Genomic DNA, 13890 nt, shown 5'->3' with positions numbered 1-13890 from the left:
ACTGTTAAAATGGGATATAATGTAAATATGTGGGATTATTTGGCTTTTTGAGTGTTTCAGTGATTGTAATAAAATAAAGAAATGTCTAAACTGATTCCTCTCTCGTCTCGGAAAACCAACATTTTAGTGCAACTTTCGAGATGTTTTGTACTCCGTAGAGCCTCATGTTGTTATGTAAACACAAATACATCATCAATACACAACACAGGTATCAGAAATTTCATCACCATCCTCCAGAAACAATGAATCCCTAAAAATCCTGGAGCAACAAAGACAAGGCAACGACTGAAACTCCCAACAGGAAGTAGAAAAACTACAGCTGAGAACAAAATAAAAGCACTTCATGGATTTGATGATACCGGTTACCTTAAATAATGATAGTTAGCCCTTAATGAGTGAGAATTTAATTAACTACAGGAAATCTGGATTCCTAACATTTAACTAAAAGAAGGTTAACATTTTTAGTCTGGATTTTAGCTCTTTTAATTTATAAGGAAAAAAAGTTTTTAAAATATTTTTATGATTTCAAGTTAAAGTCAAGAGGAAATAAAAATCAGACAGTAAGTTTGGAGGCGACTTCACACAAAATGAGATGGAAACAAACAGAAAGTTGGTCATTACACTAGAAACCTGCAGTCATGGTATAGAGAGGTTATTATCATTTTATCCTCATTTTATTACATTATTCTCGTATTATTCTGACTTTAGTGTCATATTAATGATTTTATTCTCACACTATTTGCATGTTTAATCTGATTTTAGTCTCGAATCATAAAGACTTTGTACAAAACTGTGATTTTTGTTTGAATTTGTTCTTCATAAAATGTAAATAAAGATCTTTTTCATGTCATTGTGAGCTAGTCGGATAACTCTTTTATCCGACTAGCTGCTGTCTAAGCGACGCTAACTTCATGATAGCTTTCTCTTCTCTGAAAGACGAACTTAAAAAATGTTGCTCAGCTTGATTTTCTTTAAACTGGAGGCATCTCCTCTGATCTAATCTGACCTTTCCTTCAGTGACTAACCAGACTTCATTCAGAAAGGCTTTTCATCCAAATAAAACAGTTTTTCACTACGAAATAATCCGGATCTTTAGGTTCAGTATTTCTGGAGGACGAGAGACGGGCGATAGATAAATATGTCCCACGGTCACCTAGCTAAGAGTAGAGTGGCTATATGAAAGAGTAAAGCAGGCAAAACCACGAGCTTGATGCAAAAGTAGAATAAATAGAAAACATTCCCTATGTGAGCGCTGTTTGACATTCTCATACGTAGTGCTGGGTGACTTTACATCCATCGCTTTATAGTCCAGAGGACGGATAGAAGGGAGGGAGGATGAGAGGAGAGCAAACATTTACAAAGAAGTGAGGCCGAGGTAACCCAGGAAGGAGTGTTTGTTGGAGCAGGGCGGTGAGGAAGAGGAGGAGGAGGAGGAGAAATAGGAGCGAGGTTTCAGAGAGATGAGTGTTGTGATGGGGAGGAGAGGAGATAAATCCCTCCATCCTGCGCGGTCGGAGAGCAGCGGAGGGAGAGGAGGAGCAGCAGGGCGAGGAAGAGAGGAGGCGGTGTGCAGCCGCCGGACGTGTTTGCTGGAGCGCTGACCGTCTCCGTGGGGGGCGTAGGTCCGGTGAGTGTGCACGTCGGCGTTAGCGCTGGCGTTAGCGCTGGCGTTAGCGTGCTTCACCTTGCAGTGCAGCCGCAGGCTGTCCCGCCGCTTGGCGCTGTAGGGGCAGAGGCCGCAGGTGAACGGCCGCTCGCCCGTGTGGACGCGCACGTGCTCCACCAGCTTGTTGGCCGTCCGCGTCAGGTGGCCGCAGCGGTCGCACCGGTACTGGTTGCCCTGGCGATGACCCTGGAAGTGGGCCAGCAGCTCCGGTTGCCCGGGAAACGACCTCTGGCAGATGCGGCAGCGATGCTCGGAGGTGCTCTGCTCCGCTTGCGTTGCCACGGCGACCGGCAGAGCTCGGCTGGGGGCGGCGGGGAGAGGAGCCGGGCGTCTGGACGATGAGAAACATTCACAGTCGAACGTTATGAACTCTGCCACTTTATCGTCTTTATTTAGGATTTAATCTGACAGAAAATCAGACAAATTCTGATTTATTGTCAGAGAGAAAATGAAACATTTCTGGTTCTTCTGTTAGTGACGGTGTTTTATTTTTGTGATTTTATGGTGGACTGTCCTGTTGCTGAAATGTTATTGACTGACTATCCTTTAGAAATAAAATCTGAAAAGTGTGGTGTGCATTTATTTTCAGCCCAACCAACCAAATGCCTTTCTCAAAGCAATTTAAATAGTTTAGGAAACAAGATGTTTTTCCCATATTACAAATGAAGAAATCTGCAGCTTTTCATCAATATTCACTCAAAACAAGCTCCATGGTCTTGTTGAAAAGTTACTTGTAGTTTAGTTTTATCTTATTTCAAGTTCTAATATATTTGCACTAAAACTGGGGAAAAATACCTGAAAATATTTTGTGTTTTTGGAGTGTTTGGATTGTAATTCCAAATTATTTGTGGAAAATTTGACTACTCACATTTCTTTGTATCTAAATTATTCTAAAGAAATAATCAAAATATTACTTGTTATATATACATATTTAAATCTGCTTGTATAATTTCAAACATTTATTTAAACTATTAATTTAGTCATTTACCCTTAAAATGAAGCTAAATATAAAAAATGTAATGACACTCATGCCTGTAGTGAGTATGTAAACTTCTGACCACGATACTATTTATAATATCTGTTCCTATAAACTACATTCAAGACATTAAAAAAAACATTTAAGCTAAAACCAAAGATTTTTAGTTAAAACAGTATTGTTTAAAAAATACAAGTACTTAATTATATTAAATGTGTCAAAAGTTTGTGACGTTTAGGTAAAATTTCAAGCCAATGACCCTTCAGGATGTGACAATAAGCTACAAAAACCATAAAAAACTCAAAACATTGTTACTATTTTGTTATGAAATGTTTAAACATCTTTGTTTTCTGAAAATAAAATTAAAACATAATGAAGAAAACAATTGCAGAAAAGGACACCTGCTGACCTCATTTCTCCAGTGTCGCCGTGTATGTGCGTGTCCACATGGGCCATCATCTCCGCCTCCTGATTGGTCGAATGGTCGCACCTGCAGCAGTGAAGCGAGAAGGAGCCGTGTTCCCATTGGCGGTGCTCCGTCATGTGACTCTTGAAAAGGGCGTGGCCCTCCGTCTCAAAGCCGCACACGTGACACCTAAAATGGATGAAAACGTATTCATTAACTAAAACAGGCTGTTGCCATGGTAACGGACCCGAGCTTTACGTCATAAATGTTGTGTCTGTCATGAGTTATATCTGACCGACAGTTTACATTACTAAATCAGCCTCTAACACAGTCATCCTTACTGGTGAGTTCGACTCTATGCAGATGATATTGTAGTGGGCTCATTATTTTAATAAAACGTTCCAGCACCAACTGGACCTAAATGGAGCCGGGAACTACATGGGCTCTAGGTCACGTAAAGGTGATATTAATATCTGTATTAATTCACAACATATTTCTGTAACGTACAAAATTAAAAAGTAAAACCAGGAGATTTCACTGCTTGTTCTGGATAATTAGGCTGGATACACCAACTAATACTACATGATACAGAAGTAATATTCGGTATTTTATAGATTTAGATAGTGTTGTAATATGTTTATTAACTACAGATAGCACTCTGCTATCCAGATATACCATAAAATATGACAGAACTGCTCAAAAATACTTTGCTACTGCAGTTAATCCTGTAAAGGATGTAGAAAAAAAACACCTAATTTTGTTCTAGTACATATTTTTATCACTTGAAATTTATTTGTGTTTTTGTGCTTTAAAAAAATTAATCAAAATGAGGAGTAATGGAACATATAAAGCTAAATGAGGGAATTAAATGATTTGCTAAATTAATTCCAGTAATAAAACTGACAAATTGAATTTATCTTTGCTTTATTTTATGATTCCTGAAAGGGCAGAATCTGTGAAAATTACCTGAAGAAGTAAGAAGAACCCCAGGTTTGATCTCTAACGACGTTGGTTTGCGTTTCTGTGGAGAAAAAGGAAATATGTTTATAATCCTGCAAACAGATTCATGAATGAGTGGATTAATGATGTGAAGTTATTGTTGTCAAACCTGTCGTTGACGAGGTAATTTAACTTCACAAGCATCTTTATTATAAGCCATAGGGCAACGCGTCCATTAATCCATAACACAAACAACAGCAGCGCAGCAGAAGACGGTCATTAAAAACCAATAACATCACCAATCAGAGGGACAATAAAACCACTGCAGGCGTCTGGAGGAACAAATTCCCTGGCAGTTTTTATGACGCCGTGTCGGATCAGACGGGAATCTGACAGAGGATAATTATTAACAAAGTCCTCTGTCTGAACCTGCTCCAGTCTGCACTTCGGATTCACACATGTGGAAGGCGTGAAAACTATCTGCATGTGAGCCGGGTTCATCGGGCCGGGCCGAGCCGGGCCGAGCCAGGCGTTGTTTAAATGCCAACTAGTCAGGAAGATTTAGCACGAAAAGGAGACGCCAGCTTATCGGGGAAACACGAGAAAACAGAAAAAAACAGAACAAAGAAAAGACGGGAAATAAATAAATAAACTGATAATTTAACTGATTCATGGATTTAACTACAGATGGAAGAACCGACAGCTGCTGACAAAACATCCATCCATCCATCATCCATCCATCATCCACATCCATCATCCACATCCATCCATCATCCATCCACCATCCATCCACCATCCATCCATCATCCATCCATCCATCATCCATCCATCATCCATCCACCATCCATCCATCCATCCACTATCCATCCATCTACCATCCATCCATCATCCATCCATCCATCCATCATCCACCCATCCACCATCCATCCACCATCCATCCATCATCCATCCACCATCCATCCATCCACTATCCATCCATCTACCATCCATCCATCATCCATCCATCCATCCATCATCCACCCATCCACCATCCATCCACCATCCATCCATCTACATCCATCCATCCACCATCCATCTACCATCCATCCATCCATCATCCACCCATCCACCATCTATCCACCATCCATCCACCATCCATCCACTATCCATCCATCTACCATCCATCCATCATCCATCCATCCATCCATCATCCACCCATCCACCATCCATCCACCATCCATCCATCATCCATCCACCAGCCATCCATCCATCCACCATCCATCCATCCATCCATCCATCCATCCATCCATCCATCCATCCATCCATCCATCCATCCATCCATCCATCCATCCATCCATCCATCCATCCAACATCCACCATCCATCCATCCAACAATCATCCATCCATCCATCCATCCATCTATCCATCCATCCATCCATCCATCCATCCATCCATCCATCCATCCATCCATCCATCCATCCAACATCCACCATCCATCCATCCAACAATCATCCATCCATCCATCCATCATCCATCCATCCAACAATCATCCATCCAGTTTTGTATTATCTCTCTTTGTTCTGTTTTTCTTTGTCGTGTTTCTATTAACACAGAGACGGTTTGACAGAGAGGAGGAAGGATTTGGGTCCAACAAGGAGACATTATCTTAAACATCGATCCCTGAAGGATCATCTCTCTGTCTCAAACTCTGCTAATCATCGTCTTATAGATTCACCTTTCTTCTTTTGTTCTCCCGTTTCATAAAACCCGTTTAAATCTCCCACAGTTCCTTTGGTGAACCCGCTTTCACTTTAAATTCGCTTCCATCAATATTTCAGCTCTCCTCAGCCCTCGTTTCTGCCAGAGTGTCACTTTTTATTATTCAAAATAAGGTCGGGAGTGACAGGTGAGACACATCAGTGATAATGTTGACTCCATGTTTAATTAAATGTCTAATTAAAAGAAAACAGAGCCAAGAGACTGCTATCAACAGAGAGAGACCTACGCATCCTGTAGGAAAAACCGGCGGTGCTGTGTTCTGCATCATTAGCGTGTTTGTGTTGTATTCAGATAAAAACACTACTGCTTTATCAGTGAATATCAGATAACAGGTGGGTTATCTCTGTGAGAACAACAAAAGCTCTAACTAGATTCAGTCAGGCTGTTACTAAACCAAACTGGACTTTTTTGGTTTGGTTTTAGTTGGAACCAACATGACGAAGAGCGGCGAAGTGGGGGATTTTTAATAATTTAAACATAAAGACAGACGATGACTGTCACCAACATGAAACCCTTATGAAAGTAACAGAAAAGAGAGATGATATACTGAGGAAGGAGTGGAGATTGGGATGGGAACCAGGTGAGCCAATCAGAGGAGATGTGGAACAGCTGTGGCAGGAACAGAGGCTGGGCGGCTGTTTTCACGCCTGATAGTCCAGCAGTTATATGTTCTGTAGACACTCAAGATTTGAGAGGGTGTACTTGCATTAATACGTTATTATTATTAATAATATATTAGTTAAAATGGCTTATCACAGTAATTTCTGGGACAATTTATCATCCAGCTAAATTTGTCATAGTAACAGGCTTAATGTCAACACATGCCTAACAATAATATAACCAGAAATTAAATATAGAACCAAAAACCAGTGATCACACTTTTCTGTCTCTACAGAAACGTGTGTTTCTTCACTAAGTTGAGCCCGTTCTGACAGGTTTATTGGGTTTCACCAATATTTCCCCAAACCAGATCTCAGGTTAACATCTGGATTAGTTCATGTTAAAGTGAATAACATTCATAAATGCCAAAACAAAACTATCACCAACTGTTGCTCGCTGGTCTGTGATTGGTCAATCAAGATCGTCCCATACTGATGGTATCTGAAAGAAATGTTGGCCTGGTTCCATTCGGGTTTGTTCTGCTGCTAAATAAAAGCAAAACAAACCAAAGCAGGGTTTATTACCATGTGGGGTTTCTCTGGCGCTCAACAGTGGAGAGGAAGGGACGGGGTCCATGTTGATCTTCAGAGCAGGACTACAAACAGACAGACAGAGTCAGGCACATAACTGAGATTTATTTATTTATGGAGAGGTTATCTGTAGGAATTATTTATGCTACCTGCTTCTGATGGGCGGAGCCATCCTCTCCACCTGCTGACAGCTGGACTTACTGACCTTCTCTGTCGACAACCAAGAAAAAGTTATCTTATAACTCATCAATTAAAGCCCAGACAGCATGTGTTGTTTCACCAGCAGGTTTATAATACTTTGACTGAGTTTGTCAGCTTTCTCAGCTGTTATTTGGATTGTTAAGCTCCAATCGATTTTTTCCAAATTGATTTTCAGTTGTCTTACAGTAACATTTGAGCTAAGCCTGGAAAATAACTCAATAACAATATGTGTTGCAATAGACACGTGATCAATATCAATAGATAATAAATCCGATAAAATGTTTAATAATTTCACTAACTCTGACCCAGAACCGCACAGCATTCTGGGAGATTTAGTCGCTCTCACAACCTTTCACAGCTAGCTAAGCTAAATTGGTGGAATCAACTCACTCACTCTTTGGTTACCTAGCAACTCACTCACTCTTTGGTTACCTAGCAACTCACTCACTCTTTGGTTACCTAGCAACGACCTACTGAGTAACTTGCACAGTAGCAGTTTCAAGGAAAGATCATGCCACTGGTTTGGCAGTATTTCAGATATTTAAAGAAAAAAATGAATAATTATGAATAGACAAAAACATTTGTACGATGGTATGTTATTCAGCCATATCGCCCAGCTGTAATTTGAGCTTTTCTTTGTTTTCTGACATGTTATGGTGTCAGATTGTATCAAGTTTACTCTGTTTTTTAACAAGTATAAACAAACAGCACAAACCATAGATCTCCAGGTGCTGAACCTTCAACAGGTTGGTTCATTTCTCTTGGTAGTTCAGTATTTTCATCAATTATCACAATAAATTATAGAAAGTAGGGCTGCAACAATATAAAGATGTGGCTAGATATCTATATTCAAAATTAATATTACAGTTATGCCTGACATTTACTGAATTATATGTATTTCCCTACCATTTTGCCAAAAAACAACAACCATGTTGCGTCTCTGATTCAGCTAAACTCCCCACAATCCTTTGCTGCATCACTATCATAGTCACATGACCGAACAAATACCACATGACTAGCCCCGCCCCTAATGAAACTTAAATGTCAGCAAGATGGAAGCAAACATTGGTTATCAATATCGGACCAATAGGCTAAAACACGGGCATCCCCAATAGAAAAAGGTAAAACCTCAAATGTAATTTAATCAATTTGTATTTCTACACCCAATTTCTGCTGAGTTTGGTTCTGATCTCCATTTCGGTCGGTTAAATCTTATGACCCCTGATCAAACCAGAATATCACAATCATGGGACAGTGAATTTAACCAACCATGAAATTCATCGGCTCAACCACAGTTTGTTGCAGTAACTGTTTTCTTTCTAGGTTTCCATTTTAGGGTTTCACTTGAGTTCACATTGACCCTGGAGAATAAACGTTGCTCTATATCTGAAGAAAAGCAACGTATTGACCTGAAAACAACCAGTGATTAATTATCTTACCGGAGAGCTGATGCAGTAGCGTAGAGGCCAGGTTGACGGACATGTCCTGCCACAGGACTGCTCTCAGGCACTCGTCCTCCATCTTGGCTCCAAAGAAAAAATGCTCCTCTATTTTCGCTCCAGAGAAAACCTGAGCGGCCATCTTGGCTCCAGATACAATCCCGTTCTCCAACATGGCCGCTGAAGTAAACTGGCTCTCCTTCGTGATACCAGAGAAAAACTTGTTGCTCATCTTAGCTCCATTGAACGTTTTCTCTGAAATCTTTGCTTTGACAGGACGAAGGTCGTCCATCTTGGCTCTGGGGTGAAGCAGGTCCTCCACTGCGGTTTCAGGAGCTGAACAATCCTCCAGTTTCACCTGAAACTGAAAACCGTTTGATGCGTTCAAGAAGCAGTCTGCTGGGTTAGAGGAAGAAAATCCATCTGCTGCATTTAGACCAAAGCTGTACTGGTCCAAAATATTGGCTCCAGGGTGCAACTGGTCAGCTGGGTTATTCCTGGTGAGGAACTGGTTTTCTGGTTTTACAGTGAAGAGATGGTGGTTCGCCATCCTTAACGTGGAATGAGTTGTCTCCTTGACGACCGGCTGACTTGGGGTCATGGCGTCGACCTCCAGAGGCTCCTCTTCCTCTTTGAGCCTCAACATGTGGCCGCTGACATCCTGGCGCTCTGTAACACCAGGAAACATGACAAAGTGTTCTTTATTATCTGTGAACATGGTGACGTTTCTGTAACGTCGGTCAGTCTGTCTGTACCTGCCAGCTTCCTGAGCAGGTCTGAGGCCAGGGTGTCTGTGACGGCGTTTCCCTCCGGGGTGTGGGTCAGCGACGGCGGCTCGGGACTAGCACCGGGGCCGTCCGGTGACAGGGCGACGCCGGGTTCGTCCTGCTGCTCCGCCTCCTCCTGGCTCCCAGGATGCATCTGGGCCTTCTGGGTGGCCTCTGAAGGGAGAGAGAGAGAGTTCAGCTGACAGGACAGACTTGAACCCCGAAAGGTCAAAGGTCGGCAGAGATCCTGACGATACCATGACATAGCAGGGTGATAGCATCCAGTTTTCTGGGATTTTATTCCATTTTACTCAAATTATGATAATTTAATTTGAGGTTGTCATCAGATTTTCTTCTTTCCTTTTGTTACCGGTTTGATATTATTTTTAAATGTAGCCTTAATCGTCCAACCAGATTGTAATTTAGACGTTAAAGTTGCAACCAATGACCAGCCAAGCAACTGGTTTATCCTGAGGTAGACTGGCCTGTTGGGGTATAGTCCAACTTTTAACCTTTGACCTCTGAAGACTTGCACTAGCCTGATGGATGGATGGATGGATGGATGGATGGATGGATGGATGGATGGATGGATGGATGGATGGATGGATGGATGGATGGATGGATGGATGGATGGATGGATGGATGGATGGATGGATGGATGGATGGATGGATGGATGCCAATCATCACTATTTCATTCCCATATTATTGATTTTTTATAAACAACCATTATAAAATCCTGTTGGCCAAATCTTAGGCCAACGATCTAAGGTTGTCGTAAAGGGAAAATAGGGGCAAAAAATCGTGCAGTGTGAACTACTGCATCAGGTAGTCGGATGGCCCATCTTCTCTATTTAAATCTAGTGATTACTGAAGGGTAATATAGTTTACAGACTTCATATCTGCACTCTTTTGGTTGAATGCAGTATCTATTCCCACTTTGGCTTTATGTTGCTTAGTTTTTATTCAAGTACGTTTGTTGTTAATGGAGACTGAGAATCCATTTTATTTTTGTTTTTGGTTGTTTTGTTTATTTAGTTTATCAGTTCTAGTGTTATGTGTTCTTTTGAAAATAAAGTGTTTCTATCTATGGCAGGAAATCGCATGCATTATTACGTCATTTCCATTAAATCAGTGTCAAAAGGTCTTGAAACAATATTATCGTTTATCACAATAATTTTTTAGACAATTAATCGCTCAGCAAAATTTGTTATCGTGACAGGGCTGGGTATACCTGCATAATATGCAGGTATATTAAGGTTTAAGTTATATACCTTAATATACCTAAACCATTAAGACAGACAGTTATGAACTGATTCTCTCATCTGCTGCTCTAATTAATGCTCCATGTATCTGTTTCTAGCCACTGTCTTTTCACTTTCTATCCAAAAATAAGTTAAAAAGTTAAAGGTGTATGAAAAGTTGTGCAATATTTAAAAAAAAATTCAGTAGCTTTCCAAAGCTCAAAGAATCCAACTTGGCTGTGCAGAGAATACAAATAATCAGACAGCGTTCTTCTGCTATTTTTAGGGAACGTTTCTGGATCCAGGAGGTTTGGGTGAGGAAATAATTTTAGATTATTTTAGGTTTGGTAATTTACCAGGTTGCCAAATAAATGCCACTCTGTTCCAAAGATTTGGTGCATTTCCCCCCCTAATCCTCTGTAAGTCTGAGGAATTTGCATGTGCTCGGTTGAGATGACAGCTTTCTTCGATGGTTGCTGCTGCTTTGCCTGTCTGCCGGATCGTTTTTCAGTTACAGCTGGAATAAATTGGCTGCACTTGGGCCTCAGAGTCAGCAATATTTCATTAAATCAGGTAACTTTTCCCAATTTCTCCCCATCTGTTGCCGCTCTGCAGCAGACATGTTGACAGGTTAAGCTTCCCTTTGCCCAGGTAGCCCAAATTTTAATGATTTTTAACACTTTCCCTATAATCAGAGCTTTTCTGCTTTCTGTAGAGCATGTGTGTTAAACTCAGGGTTCAGGGGCCAAATCCAGCACACTGTGGCATTTTATGTGGCCCTCTAAACTCCATACGTATAACTTTCAAGATAACAGTTTTATGCTTAAATATTGTTTTATCAATGAAGTCAAAGCAGTTTTTAATCTGGATTCTGCCAAAATACATCAATCAGTCCTTCCTTTATTACTTTTACTACACCGTTGCCTTAGCCTCACTGGATGCCAAATTATAATCTGTGATCAATGTGGCGAGTAACAAACAGTCATATTTACCATCAAACATAAATATACTGCAAATATTTCTAAATTAGATCTTCCAGTTGGGTTTGAACTGCTTCTAAAAACAACCAAAGCACTTTAAAAAATCACCCAGGCGTTTTTTTGGTGTCTGGAAAATGAGCCATTTCAAAAACCTTCTGATTGTTACATCACATTAAACGGGCGCTGAACTGTTACCTAGCAACCCCAACAGAACGCCACCTGCCACCTAGCAACCCAAGCTGATCTCCAGCACGTTTGGTCAGCTGGTTTTACTGCTGTACGACGGCTGCTGGAAAAGACGAGTGTTTTGTTGTTGACTTACCAAATCTGGAACAAACTTCCAGAAAACTGCAAAACAGCTGAAACACTGATTTCCTTTAAATCAGGGCTAACAACCCAGCTGTTTAGAGTTGCTTTAGAACCATAATAAATGGAATATTGACCAACATGTTGATGATTTTAACGACGGTACATGACAAAATTTAATGTTATTGGACTTCACAATTGTTGATGATGTGTTTATGATGGAAAGCAGTTTGATCTGCCATGTTGTTGAAATGTGCTACAAATAAACTTGATTGACTGATTGATTACCATCCAGAAACCACTTGCTGCATAGTTGATTGTGCAAGAGGCTCCACTTCTGCTTTTCAAAGATGTATGGTTGTATAATTGCATATCTGATTGCAGCCATTTTCACAGCCGTGTGTAAACGTTGAGCTGGGGGGCGTGGCCGACACCAGCTTACTTAGATTTACTGTTTTGCATACATAGATCTGTTAAAGAAAGCATAATAGCTAATCTTTAAAGGGTTTTTATCTAAACATCCTGGCACAATTTGAGAACATTTGTGATCTTGAAATGTCTCAAAATGAAAATAATTTGACTTTAAAGTCAGTGAAAAAAGGTCAAATCCTGGAGAAGTGCAGAAATGAAGCTCACCGTGTAAACTGATGAATCTGTGTGTGTCTACCTGAAAGCCTGATGAGGAGGTCAGACGCCATCTTGGTGCTGACATCAGGGCTGAACAGAGAGGTGGCTGCTGGGAATGGACTCGAACCTGCGGCGTGCGCGTCACACACACTCATCGACAAAGCCTCATCACCGGAGTGTGTCTTTGTCAGAGTGGGGTGTGTGTGTCGTTTGGCTGCATCAGAGGGAGGCTGCAACACACTCGACCCACGCTTCATCTCACAAGAGTGTGTGCGTGTGTGTTTGACGGAAAAAACAAAAATAAAAAAATAAAACAGGAAAAATCAAGAGTCAAAACTCAGAGAAAGAGAAGGGCAAGAGAGAAAGAAAAGGAGGAGAAAGAGGAGGAGGAAGAGGAGGAAGGCAGCACTGCTAAAATAAGAAGGCTAACGTATGGAAGAGAGGAGATCATGGTGGAGAAGAGAGGAGAGGGAGGATTTGCTCTTCACAGCGAGCTGTTGCTGCCTCTCATTGACCTGAAAGACAGAGAAGAAGAGAGACGGATGGAGGGGAGCGAGGTGAAGCCGGGGAGAGAGGAAGATGAGCAGGGAGGAGGACGAGGGTGAGAAAGTGGAAGAGGAACACGAACAAAGTGAATCTGTGAATGAATCAATTATTAAACAGATAGAGCCTAATAATAATAAGAGGATAAATCTTTCCTGTTACCGCCATGGTAACAAACCCTGCTGTGTCATCTCCCGCCCTGACCTTCCCACCGACAAGCAATCATCAATTACGATCAATAATCGTCACTTCAGCCTGCCACCATCTGTTAGTCTTGATCTCTTCATGCTCTGCCATCCTGTCTCTGCCCTAAACACCACATGCAGACACTATATGTACATTTAGCTAACTGTATACACATGAAATAGAAAATAAATATTGAAAAATTTGTCACAACAGTTAAATTCAAACATGGCATGAAAATCAAAATATAATAAGGGATCAGAATAGAATAATTTATAATTTTAAAAAATGTTTAGGTGTACATACTGTCGTTATGACCCTTCAGGTCTATTATTAAACTCATTAAAGCAATAAGATAATACATTTCTCACATTAACAAACAAATTAAGTAAAATATAAATAACAAAATTAAATGTAAATTAAATATTATAAATAAGGCAAATTTAACAAAAAAGTGGTAAGAAAGGTACAAAAAAATAGCAAAAAGATCAAATAAAAACTTTTTTTAATACGTTAAGGTAAAAAAAATTAAAGCAACATAGATTAAATAAAACATTATTAAAATTTGATTAATAAATCAATTAAGAGAAATAAATACAAAGTCATATGTAAGTTAAATTTAAAAATAAAAAACAAAGAATATAATTAAATTCATTATTACAACTAT

At 40.3% G+C, this 13890-nt stretch overlaps 1 protein-coding gene across 1 annotated transcript; it reads right to left on the bottom strand.

Annotated features, from left to right (window-relative positions):
• Positions 1-861: 861 nt before the first annotated feature.
• On the bottom strand, positions 862-13652 carry LOC106928797 (uncharacterized). Its single transcript, XM_088016101.1, has 8 exons — positions 12538-13652; positions 9331-9516; positions 8576-9244; positions 7085-7145; positions 6930-7000; positions 4015-4069; positions 3052-3237; positions 862-1997 (listed from the first exon to the last, which is right to left on the bottom strand). The coding sequence occupies exons 1-8, from the start codon at positions 12752-12754 to the stop codon at positions 1355-1357; spliced, it is 2088 nt and encodes a 695-aa protein (XP_087872227.1). The 5' UTR covers positions 12755-13652; the 3' UTR covers positions 862-1354.
• Positions 13653-13890: the final 238 nt, after the last annotated feature.

The sequence above is a fragment of the Poecilia mexicana genome, unplaced genomic scaffold, assembly GCF_051168715.1.
Source record: "Poecilia mexicana isolate PSO_F unplaced genomic scaffold, ASM5116871v1 scaffold_18, whole genome shotgun sequence".
Lineage (NCBI taxonomy): Eukaryota > Metazoa > Chordata > Actinopteri > Cyprinodontiformes > Poeciliidae > Poecilia > Poecilia mexicana.
The sequence above is the reverse complement of the archived record's forward strand: the minus strand, read 5'-3'. Positions and strand labels throughout refer to the sequence as shown.

Excerpts from the sequence above, each read along its gene's own strand:
- LOC106928797 (XM_088016101.1), bottom strand. The coding sequence starts at position 12,754 with ATGAAGCGTGGGTCGAGTGTGTTGCAGCCTCCCTCTGATGCAGCCAAA. Across the intron at positions 9,245-9,330 it reads CCTGCTCAGGAAGCTGGCAG|AGCGCCAGGATGTCAGCGGC; the intron begins GTACAGACAGAC and ends CTGGTGTTACAG. Across the intron at positions 7,146-8,575 it reads GCTACTGCATCAGCTCTCCG|AGAAGGTCAGTAAGTCCAGC; the intron begins GTAAGATAATTA and ends GGTTGTCGACAG.